The 26,626-nt window shown below is 42.0% G+C and overlaps 3 protein-coding genes across 5 annotated transcripts; 1 reads left to right on the top strand and 2 right to left on the bottom strand.

Annotated features, from left to right (window-relative positions):
• Positions 1-1,124: 1,124 nt before the first annotated feature.
• On the bottom strand, positions 1,125-5,481 carry hspd1 (heat shock 60 protein 1). Its single transcript, XM_037240334.1, has 11 exons — positions 5,324-5,481; positions 4,380-4,555; positions 3,932-4,267; positions 3,752-3,847; positions 3,368-3,461; positions 3,104-3,272; positions 2,923-3,022; positions 2,602-2,847; positions 2,357-2,531; positions 1,978-2,156; positions 1,125-1,903 (listed from the first exon to the last, which is right to left on the bottom strand). Exons 1-11 carry the CDS (start codon positions 5,439-5,441, stop codon positions 1,742-1,744), a joined length of 1,851 nt encoding a protein of 616 aa, XP_037096229.1. The 5' UTR covers positions 5,442-5,481; the 3' UTR covers positions 1,125-1,741.
• Positions 5,482-5,856: 375 nt separating this feature from the next.
• Positions 5,857-12,162, top strand: LOC119115621 (MOB-like protein phocein). Of its 3 annotated transcripts, XM_037240341.1 has the most exons (9): positions 5,857-6,017; positions 7,232-7,387; positions 9,285-9,347; positions 9,591-9,691; positions 9,931-9,973; positions 10,085-10,171; positions 10,246-10,325; positions 10,390-10,501; positions 10,624-12,162. In XM_037240341.1, exons 1-9 carry the CDS (start codon positions 6,015-6,017, stop codon positions 10,756-10,758), a joined length of 780 nt encoding a protein of 259 aa, XP_037096236.1. In that variant the 5' UTR covers positions 5,857-6,014; the 3' UTR covers positions 10,759-12,162. The 3 variants fall into 3 exon arrangements, with proteins under 3 accessions (XP_037096236.1, XP_037096235.1, XP_037096234.1); XM_037240339.1 differs by lacking the exons at positions 5,857-6,017; positions 7,232-7,387 and adding an exon at positions 8,626-8,745; XM_037240340.1 differs by lacking the exons at positions 9,285-9,347; positions 9,591-9,691; positions 9,931-9,973; ... (2 more) ...; positions 10,390-10,501; positions 10,624-12,162 and adding exons at positions 7,480-7,569; positions 7,655-7,832.
• A 34-nt stretch (positions 12,163-12,196) lies between these two features.
• On the bottom strand, positions 12,197-20,496 carry rftn2 (raftlin family member 2). The gene is made up of 9 exons (XM_037240335.1): positions 20,020-20,496; positions 16,336-16,516; positions 15,936-16,044; positions 15,440-15,617; positions 15,155-15,373; positions 14,458-14,564; positions 13,975-14,078; positions 13,685-13,766; positions 12,197-13,554 (listed from the first exon to the last, which is right to left on the bottom strand). Exons 1-9 carry the CDS (start codon positions 20,156-20,158, stop codon positions 13,351-13,353), a joined length of 1,323 nt encoding a protein of 440 aa, XP_037096230.1. The 5' UTR covers positions 20,159-20,496; the 3' UTR covers positions 12,197-13,350.
• Between the last annotated feature and the right edge of the window lie 6,130 nt (positions 20,497-26,626).

Here is a 26,626-nt window from a genome sequence, read left to right as displayed (position 1 = left end):
GGGCTGGAACAAATGCTCTAATGGGACATTTAAGTGCTGCAGGTTGTCCACCCACTGTGCTACGACAGATATGTTTTGTGTTGGATCTCGCTGTTACTGACTAAAGCTATTTCCATGCTGGACTCAAGAAGTGCAGCATTGTACAGTATATAGTATTTTATGTGCAATATCAGAAAACCTTTATTTTATTTCATTGTATTTTTCTAAGTAACATCAAAAAGCAAACCAGTATGTTTGCCCGCTCGCATATTTATCATTCTTTTTAAAAACCTGCCCATGTATTTATTGAAATGTAAATATCACTTCAGGTTGTTTTTCAAAGAGGAAAAATTGTGTGCGTGTTTTTTAAAATAAGGGACTGATTTTGTGTTTTGAAAATAGTATTTGAAACAATGTTATCAGCTGCATGATGTATAAAGATTTTTTTTTCTAAAAAGTTTGTGTTTTTTTTTTTTTTCTCCCACTCATTGGCGCCAGGAACTAAAATAGGCCTGTATCATGTGAGTAGTAAGAATAAACACGCCTCTGTGGTATGAGGTCACGCTGCCTTCATAGTTATATAAGTCAAGGACTTGAAGCCCTCGGAGAACCTCGAAACCAGCTTCGTCATTGAATGCCAGACACATTTGTAACATTCTACACCAACTACTACGTCTTGTCCTCTTGTTCAACAAATGAGTTCTAGCAAAGGGATTACCAGAGCAAACTGGCACCTGAGAAGCATCAAGCTCCCCAGAGCAATAGAAGTAGTCTAAATGATGTAATCTGATTAAAACTAATCGAATTCCATCATTTTCCTGCAAATACATGCAAAAGTAATTTTAACAATTGCCATGAATCCTTAAAGATACTTATTACAAGAACCTGGACACAATAAATTGGATTTATTGATTACACTGAGGGGAGGAAAATAACCATCACCATTAATCAATGTATACATGATGGTACATAGTAAAAAAAAAAAAAAAAATCATCACTACTTGTATGCTATTTGATGAAGGTAATTCTTCATTATTTCTGAAACAAATGATCTTGTATCCCGTTAGATTTTTTTTGTTGTAAACAGACCATATATGGTATTACACCATGGGCACTTTGTATCCAAATACAAGAACTCAAAAAAACATTTGAAAAATTGGTTTAATTAAATCAAATAAGCCTCCACCTGCTTCAACGGCAGGGCAAAACCTATGACATACATATATAAAAACAAAAATTAAGTCATGACAAATACAAATGACAGCAACACATTCTTGGCTTCACTTCACTCTGCTTTGTTTTTTTACAGTGTTAATTTTTTAGGATATGACCTTTACTGGAAGTTGAAACAGATATTCACTGCAGAAAGTCAATGCAGGGCCAAACAGTATTGAACACAACTGATGGGTATAGTCATCCTAAACCCTCAGAGGTACCTGTCGAGATCAACTAAATAGCGATCAACACTAAACCAACCTATAGAGGACGCTGTTCCTGTAAACCTGGCTGCCGAGTTTCTGCGGGGGGGGAGAAAATGTCTGTCTACTGAGTTGCATGTATTTTACACAAGTTGTGGATTAACGGATGTGAGAGGCAAGTGGACCGCCTCCCGGAGGGCTGGCGGAAAGACGAAAGGTGAACCACCTGCAGTGCCAACTGCCTCTTGGTCAGGTTCAGTGAGTTATGAGTGCAGAGTCTCAGAGGCGCCATTTTGTTTAGTCTATACAGTCATGGAGGGATGAGGGATGGCGGACGTTGCCTTTTAGAAACCCATGCCACCACCCATGCCGCCCATTCCACCCATGCCGCCCATACCGCCGGCTGGCATGTCCTTCTCCTCCTTGGGGATCTCCGTGACGACCGCCTCGGCGGTGGAGAGCAGCGAGGCCACACCCGCTGCGTCCAGCAGGGCCGTCCTCACCACCTGCACAGGATGAAGCCGCTTAGAGGTCAACACGATTCAATGGGATAAACTACAATGTCGTAAGGAGACTTCACCTTGGTGGGGTCAATGATGCCCTTCTCCACCATGTTGACGTACTCGCCCAGCATGGCGTCGTAGCCCACCTCGGCAGGCGCCTGCAGGATCTTCTCCACCACCAGCGAGCCCTCCACGCCGGCATTCTTGGCGATGGTCATGGCGGGGATGCGCAGCGCTCGCCTGATGATATCCACACCTGGCAGATGGAGGGAAAAAGAAGGAAACACTTAAACCAGGGCAAAAACACTTTTCCCAAAATCAAGCACCTCTATTCACTTTGCTTCCTTGGCACCAAGATTGCGACAAAGCACAAATTTGGTCTGAAACTCGTTCCTTGATTCACATCAACATATTTCCTTGGCATTAAGGTGCCACAAAACTGAGCTATTCACTAACCAATCTTCTGGTCGTCGTTGGCAGGTTTGATGGCTTCCAGGGAGGGAATGCAGCGCAGCAGAGCACAGCCGCCGCCGAGCACGATTCCTTCCTCCACGGCTGCCCGCGTGGCGTTCAGAGCGTCTGTCACGCGGTCCTTCTTCTCGTTCACCTCAACGTCACTGGTCCCTCCGATCTGCATGAACAACGCTTAGTTTATATCACGACGTTGGTGAACAACAACCCGTCTCGACCGGCACGCGCACCTTAAGCACGGCCACGCCGTCCGAGAGCTTGGCCAGACGCTCATTGAGCTTTTCCTTCTCGTAGTCGCTGGTGGTACTCTCCAGCTGCTCCACGATCTCGGCCGCCCGCCTCTCCACGTCGGCGGGTGCGCCGCCGCCCTTTAAGAGCAGCGTGTCGTCTTTGGTGATCTGCACCTCGCCCACCTTGCCAAAGTCGTGCGCCTGGATGTCCTCCAGAGCCACGCCCACAGCATCGTCGCCAAACACCTAAGGAAGACCCCCATACTATGTCAGCCAAATAGGAGGATGGTGTTCTTAAGTCAGTCAGAAAATTGGACTTACAGTGCCCCCAGTGGAGATGGCCATATCCTTCAGCTGATTCTTCCTGTTGTCTCCGAAGCCTGGAGCTTTAACTGCGACCACCTGCAGGCCAACCTTCAACCTGCACAGTGACAAAGACACCTATCTAAGCATACTTAACAACACATACATATATCGTTATCATTATTTTTTATAAGATGACCTGTTAAGGACCAAGGTGCTGAGGGCCTCTCCATCCACATCCTCGGCCACAATAACCAGAGGCTTGCGGTGCTGGTTGGCGATTTCCAGAGCGGGAACAATGCTCTGGACACTGGAGATTTTCTTCTCACTGAGCAGCAGGTAAGCATCCTGGAACTCACATTTCTGACCTGCGAGGTTGGAATAAAAAAAGTCAACACTGTATCATTCAAGGCAATTACACTGCTGTTTTGTGGTTGGGATGATCAAAAATCAAAATTCGCACCCTTGGCTGTGTTGATGAAGTATGGAGAGATGTAACCACGGTCAAACTTCATACCCTCGATGACCTCCAACTCATCATGAAGAGTTTTCCCATCCTGAAAGCATTTATAGAATACAACATCTTTATTGGCAATAGAATACAGTACAACAAATAGACAGATATTTGACATACATCTAAAAAAGAAATATTGAAAATGTAAATGAAAAAGAAATGTAAACAGCAATAATGTAATAATGTAAACAGCAATAACAGACTGCAATAAGTCATCTAATTCTAAAAACGTTAATGAAAAGATGTCTGAATCCACATACAGACAAGCTCTGCTTTACATGACAGTGTAAGATGTTATTAAAGTGTCTCAAAGTGATGCAAAAAGACACTGACCTTGACAGTGATGACACCTTTGCGACCAACTCTCTTCATGGCGTTGGAGATGACATTGCCAATCTCTGTGTCGCCATTGGCTGAGATGGTGGCAACCTATAAAAACACCGAAAACGTATTCCTTCATATTAAATCTTCTTACATCCAATATTGACAATCTTCTTGTGAACAAAGTCCCACCTGTGCAATCTCCTCAGGCGTGGTGACTGGCTTGGAGAGCCGTTTGAGCTCATTGATGACTGTTTCGACGGCCATCATGACACCGCGACGGATCTCCACAGGGTTGGCCCCCTTGCTGATGGTGTCGAAGCCCTCCTTGGCGATGGCACGTGCCAGCACTGTGGCAGTGGTGGTGCCGTCGCCTGCTTCCTCATTGGTGTTGTTGGCCACGTCCTGCACCAGCTTGGCACCAATGTTCTTGTACTTGTCCTTCAAGTCGATGCTCTTGGCCACAGTCACGCCATCTTTGGTCACCTTCGGGCTGCCCCAGCTCTGCTCGATGATGACCGTACGGCCCTGTGACAGATAATGATAATTTCTTGCAATTATTCATGCTTTTATTTTTTGAATAATACTTACTAATTGATAAAAAAAAAAAAATAGGGTTGACGTTTGTACTATCTCGTACCTTCGGACCCATGGTGACCGCAACTGTATCGGCCAGCAGGTCAACACCTTGTAACATGAGGGCGCGGGCATCTGCGCCGAATTTGACGTCTTTGGCGTAGGCACGTGTGAGGTGCGGCGCTAGCGTCCTGCACACAGGCCTTACCTGCTTCATGATTGTGGGTAGACGAAACATGTCTGCAGGCACAAAGTAGGGTAAAAAGCAGAACATTTAACCACCGCAATTTTATAGGGGGAGACTAATACTGAAAGTAAAACTGAAAGTAAAAAAACAAAAAAGACATGCATAGTGAGTCTTGATTGGACACAAAGTACAAGTAAAGCAATCATTGTCTAAATCCATGAATGAATGTACACAAGACAATCTTCGAATTCACAAACTGTAGAAATACTTTTGCATCATTGTTAGCGTCTTTTTTATGAAATCCACGAACCCAACTCTAGAAACGCTTATGGGATATTTGATAAACGTGACATTGCTAACTCCACTAACCACGTGTCCTCGTGCAGGGTCGTGCGTCACAAGGTCAAATTGTAAGGACGCATGCGCAAGTCGTGCCTCTCCATCTCTACGCTTGATGAACAACTAGTTCCGCGACTACTACAGCAAAATTGCTTTCCGGAACGCAATAATCACTCACCAAATTAAAGTCACGCATCCTGCACATGATACCCACCATGTTGAAGATAATTACGTTGTTGTAATTCGAGGACACTCTGGTGTCACATTAACTTTGTTAAGGATATTTATTTAAGCGTGAAACACAAATTTAAGTGATGCGTGCCCTTGCATGTCGGTGGTGAAATCTGTTAGCAAGAAGCAAGTGAAGCTAGCTAGCTAAAGATATTTTTTTCGCATCTAAACACACTATTTCGTTGTGAGCCAGTGTTGCTGCAATTCTGTAGCTATTTGCATAAGATAGATGAACGAATTCTAATACTTACTTGCGTGGTGTGTGTTGTTAGAGGCTGGAGCGGCTAAGGAGGAGGAACGTCTGCCAGACGAGGTGATATAACGACTGGAGTGAGGGCTGACTGGATGGAAGTGCACATGGCTTCGCATACATCCGGGTACTTAGCCGGCAAGCCCCGAACTCTGAATAACATATTAGCTGGCATAATAAGTCATTTTAATCGCCGTTTTTCGGCAATTCAAGCCACGCTCGAATCATAATCATTGTTTCATTGCATCAAAGAAACATCCATGATGCCATTGTGCTCCGTTGCTATAGAAAAGTCGAGTTGGGGTATATAACGCTCGTTCCGGGGCTGACTTTCCAGAAATTTCTCCTGCGCTATTGGAGGAAAAAAACGGAGGTCAAAGTTGACATTGTGCAATGTTGCTCAATGCGGAAATTAGTAAAACAGAAAAAGGTAAAACAAATGTGGCATATTATTTCATTCATGATCAAATTTAATAATTACACATATGGTTGTAAAGAATGTAATTGTTTGGCTTTACACAACGCGTACTGGGATTTGCAAGGTTGCACGCAAAGCGCATGCGCATAACCCTTCTGGACGTTTCCTCACGTGGAGCGATTCCCCTTCATCAGGTTAACACATCCACGTTCACCGAGAACAACCCCAAGTGGCACCCGTACGTCGTCGATCTCCAGACGTCACAAATTAAGTCATGGTAAGACTGCAGCCAACTGTTTGCATATTAATGATTATACTAGAAATTAGCATCGATGTAATTCGCAAACATCCTAGCTATCATGCTAATATATTTGCCGGGTAGCATTTAGCAGCGTGTGAAGTTAGCCTTCTATAACCAGTCATTGACAAGGTCATGCAACTGAGGAAACGATTACCTCATAATATTCGGACATGATAATATCGTGGGTGAGGCGTAATGTATCTGCAGGCTAATGAATGAACACCATGTGTTAAAGGGAGTGGATTTCACTGTCTTGAATAAACTGCAGCCACTGCCACCACACAGTTATTCGTTTCGATAATAAGTCATTGAAATGACCCACGCTTCAAATTAGTGTTTGCGCAAATTTGTTTTTTCCTTGAGGTGGTTTTGTGTGAGTACCAGTGATGACAAAGATGGGCAAAAAGTGATGATAACCATAGATGGGGAAATAATGCCAGAATAAAGAAACATTAAGCTGCTCAGTATATTTTGAGCACTATCGTAAATGCAATATCACGAGGGTTTTTATATCAAGTGATGCTGATAAAGTGAAACAAAACTGGCAACTGTTTCACTACATCATGCATTGGTGAGGTGTTTTCAACATGTGAGCAGTTTTACTTTTTGTAGTTTTATTACACAGTTTTCTCCTAATGAAGCAAATTCATAAAGATATAAGTCTAAATAAGCCGAGAAATATCCATGGAATGTTTACTGTGGAACAAATTCCTTTACTTCTTGTTTGCAGTTCAAAAAAAGTGAGCCCCCATAGCCTTCAACCAACTCCCCCACCCCACCTCTCAAACAACCTTGAGTCAATGTCATGTGAACATCTGCCGTGCCTCGCCGAACACTTTTACAGCAAACGGATGTCCATTCAACTTGCCAGCTAAATCCAAAATGAAGAGAAGCTGACTTTCATTGCGCTCACTCAACTAAGTTTTGTCATGTGCCTCCCCTTCCACCCACTTCCACCCGACCATCTCATCGTGTTAATCATTCCTTGTGGACAACTTTAGTCACATTTTAACTAAAACTGCGCTTGTGCAAATATGGATACAACCTAAAAATATTTCAAATGTCTTTCATTTGGCATTCAGTTCACATTGCAGGTTAATAGTAAAAGTTGGGGGAAAAACTTCTGTTAATTGTTTTTTTGTGTGGTTTGATTAGCACCAGTAACACAATTTTCTGTTGTCATTCCGCAGGCCTTCAGAAAATTCCTCCCATTGTTTGACCGTGTGCTGGTGGAGCGTTTCACGGCGGAAACGGTGACCAAGGGCGGCATCATGCTTCCTGAGAAGTCTCAAGGCAAAGTGCTGCAGGCCACAGTGTTGGCAGTTGGGCCCGGCTCTGTCAACCAGGTTAGAACATGATGAAGAGTTTGTCGGGTCTGGATCATGGATTTTGCTCTCGTGAGTCGTATCAAGTTCACTGTTGATGTTTTTCTTGGCAGAAAGGAAATTTGCTGCCAGTCAGTGTGAAGGCCGGTGATAAGGTCCTGCTTCCAGAGTACGGTGGAACTAAAGTCACTTTAGATGATAAGGTATGGTGCCTTTTTTTGTCTTTAAATAATTAATCTTTTTATATAATTGTCTTGCATTTAATATTTGTCTTATTTCGCCATGTAGGAGTATTTCCTGTTCCGTGACGGAGACATTCTTGGCAAATATGTGGAGTAAGGCAAGATGTGCTAGAAAGAGAGAAGTCGAAACCATGTCTTTTTTTTTTGTTATGCCAACTGTAAATAATTCTAAACACATTTTGTTACAATAATAAAAATGGGCCTTTGGCTTTTGTCTCCATGTACACAGTTTCATCTTCCCTTTTTTGGCGATGACCAAAAAAAAAAAAAGACTTAAATAACAAGCCTTGAAATTGTTGTAAAATGTTGTTATACTGTTTTGTAAGATGAGACTGACATGGGAAAAACGATTAACGATTGAAAAAATGTTTTACATTATGAGCTATTTCGAACACTTCCTCTACAGTGGACTTTTAGACTTAAGTCAATTGTAATATAATAAATGAACTCAGCTCAAGTTTATTCAAACGGGACTGCACAACAGCAGCTGTAAAAAGGGCTCTGTGTAAACTAAATGAGAAGAGAAATTATTAAAATAATGTTTTCTTATTAAAATAATACTCCCCCTGATCGAAAACAAAGACTGGATTTACCTAAAAAAGTATGGACATTGGTTACAGCTTGCAGGTATCTCAAAGTCATGCATTACAAACATGAACAATAAATCAAAATTATTCATTTATAATGACGCACAGTACAAGGCATCCCTTTCGTACTGTTTTACTTTTGACTGTTTTATTTTTACGCCCAATATTTTTTTTTTCATACAAATATATAATAAAATGTATGATGACTTCACCACACTGACGTTCGTGTCAACGGCGGCGCGTTCCGACTTACGTACAAAACCGTCGCCGCCGTGAGAACAGAAAAACATTGTAAACAGGACTCTTGCAATAATTCAAAACTTAAAACCCAATCATTTTAGAACTACGTAGACGGAATAACTATTAAAATTTGCGTTATTATAATATTTACTTAAAGTCTTTCGACGTTGATGTCGGTCGTGTTGTAAAGTGGTTCCTCTGTCCGCCACTACAACCCAGCGGCTGGCCCACATCCGGGTATTCTGTCGAGATGGTCATGGCGGAGGGTACTGCAGTTCTCAGGAGGAATCGGCCTGGAACCAAGGCAAAGGTGCGTTTTCGGCTACCGGAAAGGGGCAAATATCGCTTAGAATAAACCACCGACACGGCGTGATTGGGCCTTCCCGACCGCTGTGGTTTTACCGCCGGACCTGAATCTAAATTGTCGATCACTGACTTCCACTCGGAAGGGCTCGAGCTGGTGCTAAGCAGCTAGCTGACGTTAGCATTTCCTTCGTTTAGTTTCTATAGAAACACATCACTCGTCCCTGTCTAACTCGTCAGATTTAACTGTGTAAACACGCTTGTTAATCAGCCCCTAAAAAAGAACAAACATCAGTCGCTATCTTGCATTCTTAAACCCCCTCCGAATGTGTTAGCTTTGCAGGAAACAGTCCCAGCCCTGTTGACTTAGCCTCAAGCTAACTTTGTAGTCACGAGTCGTAAGTGCACGTAAACGCATTTCTCAGTGGACGTGTTTGTATATTTCTCCACAGTGTTTGCTTTTGTAGCAACTCTTTCGTGTGTCCGTATTTGTATTTTTCTGAAGCTTTTATCTTGCCACCTAAACACGTCATTCCCCTTCATTAGGATTTCTACAACTGGCCGGATGAGTCATTTGAGGAGATGGACAGCACCCTGGCTGTTCAACAGGTGTGTATGGTCGTGTACGTCATTTAATAAACATTCCTCTCCCTTCCCATGACAAGTGATTTTTTTTTTATTGGTAAGAAAATGGAGTGTCATCATATGCTTGTGCAACCTCTCAATGCTGGGCAGAATTTGTGACAGCATCATACATTTCGAATAAGGAAAAAAACATTCATTGTCACTTTGCTGTTTCCGTTGCAATATGTTCTTTGCTGTGTCTCTGTTATATTTCGGTGTGTTTTACAGTACATTCAGCAGAACATCCGCTCCGATTGCTCTAATATCGACAAAATCCTGGAACCCCCCGAGGGTCAGGATGAGGGTGTGTGGAAATACGAACACCTCAGGTATGAAAATGATGATGTTATACTTTGATTACACAATTTACAAGGTTAAGGAACCAAAAACTAAAATTACCAGTTTATATTTTTGCTCAAGTTGCTGTATCATGCTATTTTAACATTGCTGCATTCAATTATTGGCATATATATGATTATGTATTTAATGAGTGACAGACCATGATATGCAGTATATGCTTGTTTAGCATAGAAGTCATGTTTTGTGTCCTCGTGTGTGTCAACTGTAGGCAGTTCTGCTTGGAGCTCAACGGACTAGCAGTCAAACTGCAGGTAGGTGCACATAAACACATGATTAACATTTGTCCTGAAGTGTGAACCAAGTTCCATTTGGAACCATTTCTAGTTGTGTGGCCTTGTGTGATGTTGATGTTGGTCTTCCAGAGTGAGTGCCATCCAGACACATGCACTCAGATGACAGCCACCGAGCAGTGGATCTTTTTATGCGCCGCCCACAAAACCCCCAAAGAGGCGAGTTCGCATTTTTCTTCTACCCCGAAACCTCACTGTCCATTAACTATCGCGTGTGCTTGCCACATGTGCAGTGCCCCGCCATTGACTACACCAGGCACACGCTGGACGGAGCTGCCTGTCTTCTCAACAGCAACAAATACTTCCCCAGCAGGTGGCTCTCTTGTGCTTATCCGTCAGGTTTTTGCAGAGCTGATTGATCTGATTGGCGTTTCCAGGGTGAGCATCAAGGAGTCGTCGGTGGCCAAGCTGGGTTCGGTGTGTCGCCGCATCTATAGGATATTCTCGCACGCCTACTTCCACCACCGCCAGATATTTGACAAATATGAGGTGCGTTTTCTTGGAAAATGACACGGCGGGCATGGACTAGGACTAGGAATTGTATTGTGCGCACGTCAACTTCACGATTTTTTGCTGTGTGTTATGAGCTTTTGATGTTTGTGTGCCGACAGAATGAAACGTTTCTGTGTCACCGCTTCACGCGCTTCGTGATGAAGTACAATTTGATGTCCAAGGACAACCTGATCGTACCCATCCTGGAGGAGGAGGTACAGAACACCTCATCGGCCGGGGAAAGCGAGGCCTGAGGGAGACGCACGTGAATGCACGCGCACACATCCACCACACACTACTGTACAGCGTACTAAGACCTCCTGCCCGCCACCTTGTTGCTCCATCTTCAATGCGTCAAGCGCAATGGAAGCCTGCAGGGACATTTTTTCCCCTTGTTTTTCAAAAAAGGCACCATACTTCTCCTTTAGGGAATATTTTATCTTTCAATCACAGTGAGCTACCGTATTTTTGGAACTATACATTGCTATAAGTGTACCACTCAAAAAATGCACTGTGAAGGAGAAGAAAAATATAAGACTCTCCAGATCTAGAGTTGCATTTTTTGGGGGGGAAATTTATTTCATAAAAGCCAAGAACAGTAGTGCTCAGACTCGTAACCAAATTTCCCTTAATAATGGGTGCGTTCGGAAAATTTGTTTCGGGCGCGCATTGCTTCACTTCCGAGCATTGGTAACTCGGTAACGTGCCGTTCACAAATTTAATCTGCTCAAAAAGGGAGTGCCAGAGCCCAGTGCGTCAGGCAGCACAAGCACAGGAAACACGTTGCTGATGGTTTAGAACATTAAAATCAAAATAAATATCAAATTTCTTCTTTCCTTTGGCATGTACATTTAATGCATTACCGGCAACTTCTTTGGCATGATTCCACCAATGGGAATGCATGACTCGTATCATTTCTTCTACTGTCTTTGGCAGTTGGCAAATGGTAGAGAGAAGCCGACGGTAAAGTACAGAAAGTCAACATTATTAAGGAAAGTGAATTTTGGGTGTCGGAAAGTCTCATTTTAAGATACGTCACACCTGAATACCTGTCACAGGACCAGCCAAACTATGAATAGTCCAAATAGTATAGCACACACTGACAGCCCCCCGACCTACCCCGTGTAAATAGCCTTTTAGATCTTGTTTTTCAACGGTGCTTCACTGTTCTTTATCTACATCGGCTTCAATTTTGCTCTTTGCTTTGTGTCGCCTGCCATTTTGTGCAGAGGAAGGGGGGGTGGAGGGTCAATCAGTAATTTAGCTTGTCAACTTTTCAGAGGCTACAAAAAAAATCCTTAAGCGTAGGTGTGACTTGTGCGTTAGCGGAAAAAAAAAAGAACTAGCTGTGCAAGTCTGGTCCTGATATTCTTGATGTTCATAACGTGGCTGAGAGGTCAGTTTAAAAGGCATAACGTCGGCCATGTTTACATCCCGCCAAGCGCCACCTACCCTTTCGTCACCCTCATTAAGTTATTTTACTGAATCTAATCCTTTTTGTTGTTGTTGTTTTTTTTTAAGTGAACTAAAAATACTTTAGTTATTTTTGCTGAATCTAATCCAGTTTTTGTTTGTTTTTTAAATGAATTACAAAAAAACTTTGTTACTGTTTGTGACAATTACATGTCTATTAATAAAAGACTTATTATTCTGGAAAATGTGTGGAAATAATCAAAAATGCAAACTTTGAAAAATGGTGGAGAAATTATTTTTTTCAATAAACTTCATACAGTAAAGCAAATGTACAACTTAAAAACAAAACAATTGGAATTAATGCTGTCATTTAGTATCCATATGTCAGTTTTACATTTTTATTTCTTCATTATAATAGCAACAATTTCACAATGGAAGAAGGCCGGTGTGGATTTAAAAATATAAACACAATAGAGTCCCTCTTATAATACTGTTGTAGTCCTTTGTAACACCAGGATTCATGATTTTAATACCTAAACTAAAGATGTCTGCAATGGCATCTGTCAGACTTCCAGAAGCATAGCCCCTCTGTGTGGACAGTAAGTATTGGGACAGGAAGACAAAAGTGAGCAAAATGAATATCTGAGAAAACTAAATAGTCCCAATACTTTTTGTCCATCCAGGATATAAAATGCAAAGTGATTGGAATGTGTCCTATTAATAGTCACAAGGAAAAACATACACCAGAATGACTTTGACGTGTGCATAAATTGTCTCAAACCAATAAATAAAAACCCGCGGAGCAGCTACTCACTCGTAAAACAAAAACATTTGGACTGCCTTTCTTTTTTTTTTTTTTTACTAGCCTCTGATTTCAAACGTAATCATCTGTTAGTTGTGATATGTAACAGGCAATCATACTACATTAATTTTGGGTCACAGTCATAATGGCCCTCCAAAGGAAACCAAAACTATCATGCAACCTGTTTGACATCCCTGCCATATAACTTAAAGAAAATACTTGGTGCCAAAATTGGTTCACTACATATTTGTATTGCTTTCCTTCTCTCTCTCTTTTAAAAGGTAATAATGGCAGATTTTTTCCCCCCTGTTTCCAAAACCTACAAGTAACCCAAATAAAATGAGACTCTAGGTGAGAGAGTCGCAGGGCAGACGCTTGAGCTTTTACTCAATATCCAGTTTAAAGTCCATTTACTAGTAATATGTAGTTGTCCTAAAACACACTAATTGTCCGACTCGGACGATGATAAAAACATAAACTACTTCATGGACCTTAAACTGGATATTTAGTTAATGCTGGAATGGTTTCCCATATGTTCTTCTCCTTATGGCTTGGGTTCAAAACAAAAAAAGTGCAGAGTTCTTCCACAGTATGATTTCCTCCATCTGGGGATCTCATATTGTCAGTCAGCTCACATGCAGGTCACCTCCGCCTTGCCCTCCTCCTGGTCAAAGCCACCTTCCTCCAGGTGCGACAGGGAGCTGGGGAACGCCGGTCCGAACACCGGGAAGCCGCCGATGCCCCCGGCCACAGGAGAGAGCTCCTGCCGAAGCGCGGCGCCACTGACGGAGCGACTCACGGAGCGGCTGGATACGTCGCTGTGCACCGACAGAACCTGCACGTATTGAGTTCAATAGAAATAGAAACAAACTGAGTGCAAACAACGACGTGGTTTTACAGTTAGTGCTGCAAATCCAATTTGACCACCAGGGTGCAGTGTTGCCACCGGTTGCTGTATTTCTCACCTGGTTCCTGTGTTGTGTTGCTGCTTGACTCCTGACTGGCCGCTGAAGAAAAACAACTTGCTTGGTGGCCAGATTCCCATCACTATCACACACAAACATAAACAATTTAGCAAAGAAATACTGCATACTCACCCGACAGCCTTTACAAAACTAATGATGCTCAATTTTGAGGTACAGAGAACCTTTGTTCATTGCATTTGATAGAACACCCACTTTGTATTTAATAAGTACAAAATGGTCATTTATGCAAGACGGGTTCACCATCGGAAGAATGCTGTTGATGCTGTCACCTGTCATGTCGTATGATGGGAGTAGGCAGAACGCACGTCAGCAGCCATCCGAACTCTGCCAGTGTGTGAAGTAGCGGCCCGTAGTCTGTTTTCACACTGGAGCCCTGCACAGACACAAGATGTTATTTAAAACACCATATAGAAACTACCTACACTCAAACTAGAAGGTTGGTTCTTTCATCACAACCTCACATAATGTGCAAATATACTTTTGAGTATTTTCAGATTTTTCCTAACAAGGAAAAAAAATCCGAGCTCCACCAGTTGTAGAAGAAGATCTGGAATTTTTTTACCTAGAATTCAAAAGAGGTGGGATACTGCATATGATCGGCTACGATCACCAAAATGATGACCCCCTCTGTGTCATTTTGCTTTTCATGCAGAACATCAGTGTTACATTGCTCCTAATAAGAGAGAAGTGGTTTGTTTTTTCATCAACATGCGCAAAAAAAGCCTCATAATCAGAAACTACATTTTTCCGACCTCAATGACAGTCCACTGCTCCACCACGATGGTATCGTTGGCTGGGGGTGCGGTGCTCTTCTCTTCGTACACAAAAAGGCCCTCAAGAGACCGTGGCACGGGCTCGCCTAAAACACAATTGTTTTGTTGTCATCACTTTGATCCTACAAGAAATCTAGTCCACAGTTTTTTTAGAGGTTATTCAAGATTCAAGAGTTTTTTATTCGCCATGTTTGAGCGTGCCAAACAAGGAATTTGACTTCGGTAAATCACACCCTCTGTTCAACATTTAGGTGACTAACAACACTCAGGACATGTGAAAAATGGCAAATATTCTCAAACAACCCCTGATCTTAAACTCCCAAAAGGGCAAGGAAAAACTCAACTCCAGCTAGGGGAAATGAGAAACCTTGAGAAGAGACCACAGATGGGAAGGTCCCTTATCCAGGATGACCAGGCTGCAATGGATGCAGAGAGGACACATAGTACAAACAGTGTAGACAAATTCAAAAAAGGTGTGGAGAGCAGGATGTTATTGCACAGTAATGACTCTGATTATTCTCAGGAAGGGAGGTTGTTAAAGCGACAGAAATGCTACTAATAATAGACACAGTGGTCAACAAGAGGCCACAACAGGAAGTGCTGAATTTTATGGGTGAATCCCTCTTTTATGACGACAACACAATGGCTTCATGTGGTGATTGGACGGCGGCTCAACCTTTTGGGGTGTCCCAGTAGACGAAGGAGTCCACCAGCGACCAGCCTCTGCGATAGTAGGCCGCCGTCAACTCCAGCCAGTCGGCCTCTAGGGCGCTCACCACCTGGCCCTTCCTGGAGACTCGCATGGACAACGCCCCCTGGTGGTACTGGCACGCTAAGGAATCCAGAGGGGCGCAACCCGGAGTCCAGGCGTGGAAGAAGACCAGAAGTCGCATGTCTGGGGAGAAAGAATTACGCTCAGTGACCTCCGTTTGAGTCGCTAGAGAGTTTGACCAGGTCTCACCTGGACTGTACGTGTTCTCCTCCAGATCTCGGTCTCCTGGGGGGGTGCGAGGAGGAGAGTGCGTGGGCGAGCGGCAGCTCCTCTTCGGACTGTGGAGCCGATTGCCGTTACTCAGCACGCTCACCTGCTGGAGGACCGAGCCGACGAAACGGACACCGCCGCGAGCGCTGCTGTTCACCTTTGGGAGACAAAAATTTATTTGGTCATTGACAGTCCCGTTAAACTCGCACAAAAAAAACCTGCATTGCGTATCTCTCTTTGCTTGCTTGCCATAACCAAGCCAAGGCAAATATTTTACAAATTACATTTCAAAAAAGTTGGGTCTGGCCAAAAACATACAATGCATGTCCGTGACCGTTGAGGGGAAAAAAAAATGGATTGAAAGAGACCCTGGCGTAATGACCACTTATTTGCTGCTTTACATTTCATTTTACAACAATCTTTCAAAATGAGTTCCCATGGGAAACTCTGCGACAATCAGAGTTGTCATCCTCACCCTGTCAATTAGCGCTCGAACAATGTCGCCCGTCAGCGAGTCACCGGGTAGCGGCCACTCCTCCACCCTCAGCACGGGCACACTGTGACACATCGATGCCGTCTGTCGACTTCAAAAAAAAAGAACATTAAACAGGACAACTGGTGGACATTCATTCAAGCATTCTCCAATATGCGAGGGAGGTGGAGTGAGGCCAAAAGAAATCACTCCATCAGTCTGAGAATTGGGACAAACAAGTCAGGCTCTTCTGGCTTGCCGGCGTGACCTTCTGACAGAGATTAGTATGAAATATGCAGCTGGCTCCATCAATTATTCGTGGATTTACTCGACAGTCTCCTGCTGAGTGAGGCGTCGCGCACGTGATTTTCATTTTTTTAAGTAGAGTAAAGCGTCGCCTTACCTCAGTCTGGGTCGGGCCAGGACGGCGCGATAGAGCAAGCTGAAGGGTAGCGAGCGAGCGCGGCCCACTGACAGGATGATGGGGTGAAGGGCGGTCAGGACGTAGCCCTGCGTGTAGTACGGCTGCAGAGCCTGAGGCAGTTCGGCCAGTGACGACACGTACTGCACTGTGGGACGGCTACCTGCGCCGAGGAGATCATGATGGTGTTAATTTGACTAAGAATCTTTCATGATTACATTTACTGTACTGAGGGTAGTGAAAATCCTGATCCGGAAAGTAAAAACCCTGCTACGGTTTGACTTCAGCAGTGTCTGGAAATATATTCTGCTTTGCATCCTGTTGCTATGGCTGCCCCTGCTTCAATGCCCATGCATGACCACATCCCTGTCCAAACTTATATTTGATTTTAGCACCCCGCCTCTAAGTTGATGTCAGTGGCAGCGTGAAAAGGCCCCCTTAAGCTACTGCCGAACTTACTGCACAGCTGTGAGACTAAGGAACCCCAGTGAACCCGATGAAGTACGCAGCTCCAGTTAACTGGCATTCCTGCGGGACCAAACGCCCATTCCAATGCCTATTACGACGGACACAAAACAACAACATTCTTTAGCTGCTACTTTTACGACTCGGTTTCCATTTAAGTAAAACGTGGATCACTGAAGTCTTAAAGGGTCACTCTGGAAAAACAGGCAACAAGGCCCCATTTGATGCATCCCCAGAGGACGAGACACACACACACACACATAAAAACAGTGTTTTCAGTTGTAACACCCCCTCCCGTCCCGCTACCACTTGCCCTGTCACTAACACACTGAGGCCTCTGTTCACAGCAACAAAAAGTGAAAGGACAAAATAAAGGCTAAGCAGAATGGCAAAGAGGGTGAAAAGCTAAAAAAGATAGGAGGTGGGAAGTGGAGAGTTGTTAAAGGGCTCGAACAAGAGGTGTCTTGTGAAGGGACTGAGGAAGAAGGGGTCTTATTTTGCAGCAGAGCAGCAGTAAGATGGACTTTATGAGTCCATTAGCAAATGCGTGAAGAGGAGAGATCTGCCTGGCAACAAGATGCTCAGAAAACCAAAATGGTTATACAGTGAACAAAGATAGCCGCGTTGAACTCAAAAACCAAAAACCAGAAATGCTAATGCTCATTGAACCTCACTAATGTCCATGACATTATTTTTAAAACAGACACACTCAACCAAGATTGAAAGCATCTCCAAGAACGTCGATTAGCGATCTACACACTGGCCTTCGAATCACCTTCAGATTTATTAATCAAAATCCCGACTTTAATCGGAAGTAATCCGCCGAGGCCCGTTAGATGAGCAGATTAGACAGAGATTATAGAAAACCAGCACTCATCCCTGGAAACGATGACTGACGTATAAATGTCCTTTTTCATAAATAGGTCAGAGAACAATTTGTGGTATGCTACCTATGGGACTACTCCCATTTTTATTGTCTGTTCTCCCTCTTGTCCAGATAATACAATAGTTTAGTCATGTTTTCTATCTATTTGCTGATGATCCCCAATTGTATTGTTCTTTTAGGTCGTTTGAGTTTCATAAACCATTACTGAACTGCTTGACAAAACAGTGGTTAAGTGACAACTCCCTCTAAGTACCATATTTTCCGGACTATAAGGCGCACCGGACTATAAGACGCACCTTCAATGAATGGCTCATTTTAAAACTTTGTCCTTATATAAGGCGCACTGGACTATAAGGTGCACCATTAATGCATCACGTCAGATTTTTAATCCAAATCAAATCATTCTCCATTTTATCTTTTTTATTTCAACTTCAGACGCAACAAATTACTTTATAATCACGAAATAATGATCCATAGTCTTTTTGATTCATGATTCATAGTCTTCAGCGGGCCACTTATGATTGATTTCATGACACAATGCTTCGGGCCAGTTTAAATTTAGGAATTTGGTTCATATATAAGGCGCACTGGACTATAAGGCGCACTGTCGGCTTTTGAGAAAATCTTAGGTTTTTAGGTGCGCCTTATAGTCCGGAAAATACGGTAATTTTCCAACTCAAAACAAAAACAGGACACGTATTATTACCCCAGATAATGCTAGCCAACAGAGGAAAACTGAGCCTATCCACTAAAACCAAGCTAAGGAATCTTGGTGTTTTTGGGGTTAATGAGGCCATGTCACTAGAACATCACTCAAGGCAGTTGGTTGCTTTTTTTCCCCAACTGCGTTATAATCGCTAAGCTCCGGTCCATGGAGTCTAGACAAGAGCTCGAAATGATTATTCATGAATTTGTGCCCTCGTGGCTAGACGTCTGCAGTTAGTCCCAGCAGGAGAGCCCACCTCACACCTGCGTTAAAATCCATTTGTTGGCTCCCTTTTGCGTCCAATTTAAAATCTCGGTACTCGTTTTTTGAGTCCGATGTAATCAGGCTCCCGCCTACATTCCTCGCTACCACCAAGCCTTTCTAGGACACATGTGATCACAACTGTCAAAACCTTAACTTTCAACTTGAATGGGGGAAAGCAGCAATTAGCCCGGCCCCATTGCTCACCCCATCCTCCTGCAGCTCCCAGTCAGCTTGGCCCCATTACACACACGCCAAGAAACAGGGGCACATTGAACCAATTCTACCTAGCACTCTATGAAAATGCACAGTGAGGCATCTGTCAACCACGTGCTCCTCAATCGTGATCACATTTGTTCCAAAGTGGACCGACTCGGGTAGTTTTTGTTTTGTAGCAACCAACATTCCCCCAGAACAGACAAAGCATTGCCAATAGCCAAGTTACTTTTCCACCAAGCTTTCTATAGCATCAAACGCCTTTTTATTGTGGTTCCAAACTGGAATGGACTGCTACAAATACTGTGGCTTTAATCTAGCGAGCACATTTGGAGGCACAGATGGTGTGTTTGGTTTAAATGCTATTGCTTTTATATCATTGTCAGCCCTGTGACACACCCGGATAACAGAATTTGGTCCACAGCATCCGTCCAATGTTTTTATAATTAATTAATGTTCCCAAATTAAATGCGGTCATGAAATGTACTAATTATAACCAGGTGATACTGTGCATACCTCCACAGAGGATTATTATGGCCACACTGAAATAAGTCAAATATAACTTATAATATCCACAGTTTTTTTATTTAAGTTAACAATGATAAATATCATTGCATGTGACATTTTTTGCATACAAGTGTGTGCATGTGTGAGAGCGTGATAGTAGTGCAAGACTAGGCAGGAAAAACCTTCCATGACCTATTTCTCCATCAACTGAAAGAAGGAGCCTGTTGCTGGGAAGAAAACGATGACATGACATCTGAACACACTTCAACAAGCTCATATCACTTATTCAAGGGGATCCAGTCTGGCATGCAACATGTAAAAGAGGAACTGTTACATTAATTATGATTTAAAACAAATTTAAAAATGAATTTGCATAAATCAAAAGTCCTCTTAAAAATTACCTTACTTTATGCTTCGTACGGTCTGCAGATGAGTAAATAAACACCCCAGGTCGCGGAAACTTAATTTTAAGGATGAATCTGACCTTGATCGCGGATGGATCTTCTGAAGTACATCCATGGAGATACCGTTATAAATCCCACATTAACAACCTTGTTTTAAAAAAAAAAAAAAAAATCTAAAAGCGAATTTAACTTTGTAAACAAAGAACATGTTCAGCGCCTACCTTCCAAGCTGAAGTCCAGGAGGACATAATCGTAGACGGTCTCAGTCTTGGTCTCCACTTGAGGTCTCTTCAGCGTCGAGTAGATCTTTCCGGGACTGCTGTCCTCGGGGTCCTCCAGCTTCCTCAATCCGCAGCCCATGACCTCGGAGGCGGATAGACAGCGGCGGAGGAGCCGCTCAAAGTCTTCTCGAAGCCTGATCGACCACTGACAGCCTCTCTCTGGTTTATTCTTTTGCAGGCGCTTCACTCACACGAACGGATCGCGGTCACCCCTCTGAGTCGTACACAGAGAGGGTCCTCTGCAAGGAATTCCGTCAGAATCGTCACAGTCCAAGGGAAACAAAGAGAATCGAGAAGCAAAAGAAGTCCGAACCCTCGGCCCGTTGCAGAGTGCGTTTATGAAGCGTGGGGAGGCGGAGTGGACTCTTCCACAGAGAAAAACTTTCCCACGCAGTCAAGACAGCGTAAATGACTCAACTTCTTTTTCGTCTTTTCAAAATAAGAATGACGTTCTGCTTTGAATTTACGATGGCTGATTTAATCACCTAATCAATTTTGACAGGTTTTTTTTTTTTTTTAGCCACTCCATTGATGGCACTACTGAGCGAGAAATCGAAATCTGGCGTACAATTTGTGGGAAAGCAGTGACGGGACAAGGCGGAAATTGCAACATCTTCTATTCATTAACTTTATGAAAAGTTTGCCTGATGACTAGACTGCTCTGTGATCACATCTTTTCCGCCTTAAAAAATGTAAAACCTATAATTATCTAAACTGAAAACAAGTTGAGTGAACTCAAAATGTCAAAGCAACAAACTTAGATAAAATAAAAGTTGAATTGCATAAATTTAAGTTACTTAAGTTAGAACTTTAAGTAAAAGTTTAACAAATAATTAATAGTTTACAGAACCAATTGTTTTGTGCCCCAACTTAACATTTCGAGTAAAAAATAACCTTTCAGTGCAAACATTTTGCTTTGTTGTGCTCACTAATTGTTCCCATAAATGTTCCAACCAAAAGTACTAATTCAGCTCACCTAAAATACACAATGTGTTTTTACACTGAAGACTAAACTCTCCATAGGTGTGGATGCAAGTGTCGTTTTTTGTCTATTTTTGTCACCAGCTGACCCACCACGACCCAAATGGGGATGAGCACTATATATGGATAAATCATGTATATTTCTGGAATAATATTCTCCAGGATTTGACCAACAGCTGCTCTTCCTCTGCACATGTCTCATCCCCACATTTTTTATCCTTTTTAAATCTGAATCCCGGATCCTCCTTTGGGAAGAAGCATGTATCCTCTTCCCATGTCTCCATGGTAACGGTGGCTTAGGTCCCATCCCTGCTTGACACATCTGGACTGAAGGCCCCGTGACCATATTTGTATGTTTATCAGCCTATTTATAACCGGTCATCCTGTTTTTCCACACACAAACACAATATTTCACGGATTATTTGTCAATTCATCTACTTCCTGTTTGAGTCCATGCAGGATGAGGGTTCCTAATCCTGCTTTGTCAAAAATATAACAAAAATATGTTTATTGAAGGAAGATTGTTAGGAATTCTGTGGATTGTGCAGAGTTGACTATAAGCATTTCTCGAGGAAAAAAATTATTGAACTATTTGGATGATTTAATTCTCACTAAACTGTGTAAAGAAGTACAACATTACATCAGCTATGGGGAGATGAGCTACATCCATGCAAGTGAAAAACTCCCCTGGGCAACAATTTTTCTGGAAATAACAGTGCAGATCATCCAGTAATTGACCATTTTCCCCTTGGCTGACTGAGGAAATTTAATCAGTCACCCTTGACTTGTAAAACACAAACTAATCAATTAGGACTATATAGAGCAGCAAACCAATTAAAAATAATAATGATTTTATTGAAATTCTCTGGAATTGTTGCATGTATTGTACAACAGCCAGATTTTAGTCAATGTAGACAACAAATGCAGTTTAAATTAAAGCGCTTAAAGGGGAAAATATTTCTGGCCAGAAAACAGGTCCATTTTGCCTGTTTAATTCCTATTCCACAAACAAAACATGAATCAGAACACTGTGTTTCCTCTAGTTGGGTTGCACAGAACATATTACAAAGATTTCTTTGGGGTTGACTTCCTCTTTAAACCTCTCTAAATGCAGGATTTCATTCCGCTATCAGCGGTCGACAGTCCATTGATCAAATTACTGAACATTTGCACCCATTGAATGTGAGGGTCTGATCAAGCAGCATTTTAAGTGATGTAGTAGAGCAGCTCATTGAAGTTAAGTGGTGCAATCACAGGGGTCCATTGCCCCCCCATGCCCCTCACTCCTTCACTAGTAGACCATCTGCCTTGTTGTTATAAGGAGTAATTCAATCAGTGGCAGATGGACAAGGCTGATCTTTGACTGTTACCTCATCAGAGACTCTTCAGTGACCAAGTGTAGAGTGGCTTCACAGCTTGATGTCACACCTCACGTCAGGCGAGATTAAAATCAGATAGCGACATTTTTATTACAGTACTGTCAGTAATAATGACATCAGCACTGCTGATGAGTTATATTGTGTCTGCATTTATTGTTCACTTTGTTTTTGGACGTGATGATGTGCAGAAAAGGAAATGGATGAAAGAAAGGAAGGAAGCAGACTGAATGAAAAGTAAAAAAACGAGGTAAACTTGGGATGAAGGTAGGAATAAAGAATATTCACTTTGTGTGCTGAGTGTATATTTATATCTGAATGTGGCAGATGGTGACTGTATTAAGACAGCTGGCAACCATGAATACCTGGATTGAGGATTAAAACAGCAACACTATCATCGGTGAAATATGTTACACCATGCAATTGTGAGTTGAACACATTTCTCTGTCGAATGCACCTTTTATTGCCATCCTATTGCTGACAGGCTGTTGTGATTTGCAGGAGACTAGTCCAGGATAAACCCTGCACTCACACAGTTCGATGGACTTTCTCGAGCGAGTGGAAGGGTCAACTCCGAGGTTGATTTGTTTGCAGATGGCGCCATCTGGCGGTATAAATCAGAGCGCAGGCCTAATTCGGTTTAGAACGAAATTGCACTTCTGCATGTCTGAGTTTTAATTTTCATTCATTCATTCATTCATTCATTCATTCATTCATTCATTCATTCATTCATTCAGTATCCACTCGGTCCTGTTTTTTTAACAAAGCTGACATTATATGTTTATGGTAATACACAAACAAACAAACAAACAAACAAACAAACAAACAAACAAAAAATTGAGATGCAGCACAAAGAGAATGAAAATTAACTGAACACAAAAATCCACATCGCGTTATGAAATGATTCGAAATGATGATTGGTAATAAATCAATAAAAATTCACGGAGCAAACTTTTAAAGTGAGGATCAGTAGATCATTATCCAATAAACATATGCTAACTTTGCATGTTTACATGTCAAGAGAAAGAATAACAACAGGTTTTTTCTTCTCTGTTAGATGGAAATTGAGTTAAGAGTCCCCAAGGGGAATGCAACACAGAACGTCATGGACCCGCACACACGTACACACACACACACACACACACACACACACACACACACACACACACACACACACACACACACACACACACACACACACACACACACACACACACACTTCCAAAAGTCATTTAACTTTTTCACGCCAAGGTGGCAGCATAGCACGAAGACATGATTTTCAACAGTGGGACACTTGACCATTGAGCACTTTTTAACCCTTGACAAAACAATCAGCAGAAAAATCCTATAATAGTGATGACATTACACTGCATTAGTAACACACTCTAAATAGTCATTAGCGTGGATAATTAAAATACTGTATTTACAATTCAAAACAGCACAGACTAAAGCTGTTGTAGAGGAATTTAATATTTCATTATTTTCAAATATGATAATGATGTACTGTAATTGTATTTAAATGACCTGTCAAGTGAACAAAATCAAATATAACCCTACTAGTGCATTTTAACTCAACTTATTTTTGTGTGCATTCGGTTGGAAAAAGTGAAGGAAAAATGCTTTTTCTCATGTTAGCAGTGAGCTGATGCGCTGTGTGTTGGTATTTCAGCAGCACATAACGCAGGAGTGTGAGGGGTGATCTGGCTGCAATAATGGGCCTCACTGGCTGACCACATTCCACAGCTGTGTGGCTCAAGGACTGACACATATCTCCTCCGCCTTGCAAGTTCCCGAGGACCCATCTTGAATACTTTTTTTCTCCAATAAGAACAGCCAGCAAGACATATTAGAGTTTTTAGTTGCTAATGAATTATCAAACAGACCAAAAAAACAACAATACTGTTTAAAAATTCCATCCTTTGCTTTTACCCATCCTTGCCTCTTTGATACAATTCAATTTTATTTTTTTTGTTTCTTTTTCGCATCTTCAGACAATGAATCCTAAAAAAGGACATCTTCGTTCGCAGGAATTCAAGGATTATTTGAACATGGAAACAGTAACTGGGACTAGGATGGGAATCCATGGGAATATGTGACAGTACTGTCTTGATAGTTTTTGTAAATTAGAAATCATGTCTGTTCAATGAAAATAACATATTTCTAAATGTCAAAAGTTTTCAATTATTATCAAGTATTTTTTTAAATGATCCAATTATATTGCGATTGGCTGGCAACCAGTTCAGGGTATGCACCGCCTACTGACCAAAGTCAGCTGGGTAGGCCCAAGCAACTATCGTGAGAATAAAGCAGTTCAGATAATCGATGGATGATATTGTATTGTTAGATTTTTTTAAATATAAATACAATGTTCAGCACAATCAACGGTCATGCATAGTAAACAAGCCGAGCTTAATCACGGCTGTTGCATTGCTAGCATGACTTATTCACGTTGTAGTGTTGCAAAACACGATCTCACGTTCGCAACTCACATTCTTGTCCATTCTTATGTACTTGGGATTTTGTGAAATATTCATCAGTCGCAGTTCAAGTCTTGTTCTAATTGAAAGTACGCATACTGTACAAAGTAGGCTATGCACGGATGTTGTTCTTGTCTGCTAGCTGAAACCAAAGATGCATCAGTTGGTGATTTGCAAACATTCTGCTGGGAAAATGATCATAAATTGTCATCACAATACATCCCTATATTTATGTTCAATTGCTAATTCAATTGGCCAAAAAATTGTACAGTTTTTACTCATTGATTTGAACGTTACTCATATTTCGGCCACCATAGTTTCTGCTCCTGGACACGAGAAAAGGCTTTAATGCTTAAAAAAAAAGCTGAGGATTGTGGTTATGTCATCTTAGATCCGCGAGTGATGAAAAAAAAACTCAGCAATGAACTGACTAGCCACCACAGTAGGCGGATGTTCTGTCCTGTTTTCATCACAGTCTGGCACAAAGAAGGACAAAACCCGATTGTAACGGACAGTTAGGACTGTTGAGAAGGTTCCCCAAAATATTTGGTCATATTCTTGTTGTGACAGTTACAGGATTCATTATTGTAGCTTCAGCACTTTGCATAGTTTTCAATGATGTGATTTGTTTTATTTGGCCAATCTAACGATTTTGTTACAACGTCAAAAATATCGGTCACGTCGCCACATTTAGATTTTCCTGTTTTTTAGTGTAGCTCGGTCTAGCAGAAACAGCCTGCGTGTTATCAACGTCAACAAGTGTGTAAGAATCCTCCTAGGTCGGGATTGCGACCTTGAACAGGGGATTTAATCCCCCCTTGCATGCTCCAGACAATGAAAGGTCTGTTGTACAAAATACGGAATCAAAATAGCAGACCTAAGTCTGAAAAAACAAGCATACCTTTGTTAAGTTTGTCAGTAGGTTGTTATTTTTTCAAAGAATTGATTTAGACCTTTTGGAGGGGTAGATCAAAGGTCCCAGAAAGACCCACCAACTAGAAGTCCAAATGGTCAGGAATATTTTGTACATGTGGAAGCCAAGACATTATCAGGTGTGGATGGTATAACACGATACATGCTGAGGTCAAAGGTGAGATGAGTGGACACAGGCAACGGTTTCTACTGGTCAAGCATGACTGCCGATGACAAAATGTAGACATCTTGAGAGTGTGTGTATTTATAAAGCGGTATTTTTCAGTGCATGTCTAATTTAGGATTGCTTGGCCATGGCATTGGTCTATGCCCAATTAGTTTCAATTATATCATCAAAGGTCATGCTTATTCCTCGGCTCAACTAGTTGCAATTTTAAGCAGTTTGGTTTTAAATGCTAAACAAAGCATCAGAAATATCTAATATCTCTGAATCAGTTTCATTTGAATTCTGTCCCTTCTTTATCTGTCTGAAAACTAAAAGTAAAAAGTAGCCTTAAAAATAACCAGGCGTGTAAAGTAAAAAACATGAAAAATCCACTTCAGCACAGGCAATTTAGTAATTATACTTTTCCCCATTAGTAAAATTTGATAATTTCCTCATAGCACACCTGAGGATCTCTCACCTCACAGTGTGAATAAGAATCATCGCTTTAATCAACAAAGTATAATAACCAATCTTGAGTTTTTAGTTACTTCAGCAGTCGCTCATTGGAATTACGCCCATTCGCTGAAAGATACGTCAATCACGATTGAGGTCACCATTAGGGCGGGGCTTGGATA

Source organism: Syngnathus acus, chromosome 21 (assembly GCF_901709675.1).
Source record: "Syngnathus acus chromosome 21, fSynAcu1.2, whole genome shotgun sequence".
Taxonomy (NCBI): domain Eukaryota; kingdom Metazoa; phylum Chordata; class Actinopteri; order Syngnathiformes; family Syngnathidae; genus Syngnathus; species Syngnathus acus.
The sequence above is the reverse complement of the archived record's forward strand: the minus strand, read 5'-3'. Positions and strand labels throughout refer to the sequence as shown.

Bases quoted from the DNA above. Each gene is read 5' to 3' on its own strand.
- hspd1 (XM_037240334.1), bottom strand. From the start codon at position 5,441: ATGCGAAGCCATGTGCACTTCCATCCAGTCAGCCCTCACTCCAGTCGT. The intron at 4,268-4,379 runs GTACGAGATAGT...TATCTGTCACAG, and splicing joins CGGTCACCATGGGTCCGAAG to GGCCGTACGGTCATCATCGA. The intron at 3,848-3,931 runs GTGGGACTTTGT...GTGTTTTTATAG, and splicing joins CGCCTGAGGAGATTGCACAG to GTTGCCACCATCTCAGCCAA.
- LOC119115621 (XM_037240341.1), top strand. The intron at 9,692-9,930 runs GTATGAAAATGA...TGTCAACTGTAG, and splicing joins TGGAAATACGAACACCTCAG to GCAGTTCTGCTTGGAGCTCA. The intron at 10,502-10,623 runs GTGCGTTTTCTT...GTGTGCCGACAG, and splicing joins AGATATTTGACAAATATGAG to AATGAAACGTTTCTGTGTCA.
- rftn2 (XM_037240335.1), bottom strand. From the start codon at position 20,158: ATGGGCTGCGGATTGAGGAAGCTGGAGGACCCCGAGGACAGCAGTCCC. The intron at 14,565-15,154 runs GTTGAGCCGCCG...ATTGTGTTTTAG, and splicing joins CTACTGGGACACCCCAAAAG to GCGAGCCCGTGCCACGGTCT. The intron at 13,555-13,684 runs GTGAGAAATACA...CAATACGTGCAG, and splicing joins CAACACAACACAGGAACCAG to GTTCTGTCGGTGCACAGCGA.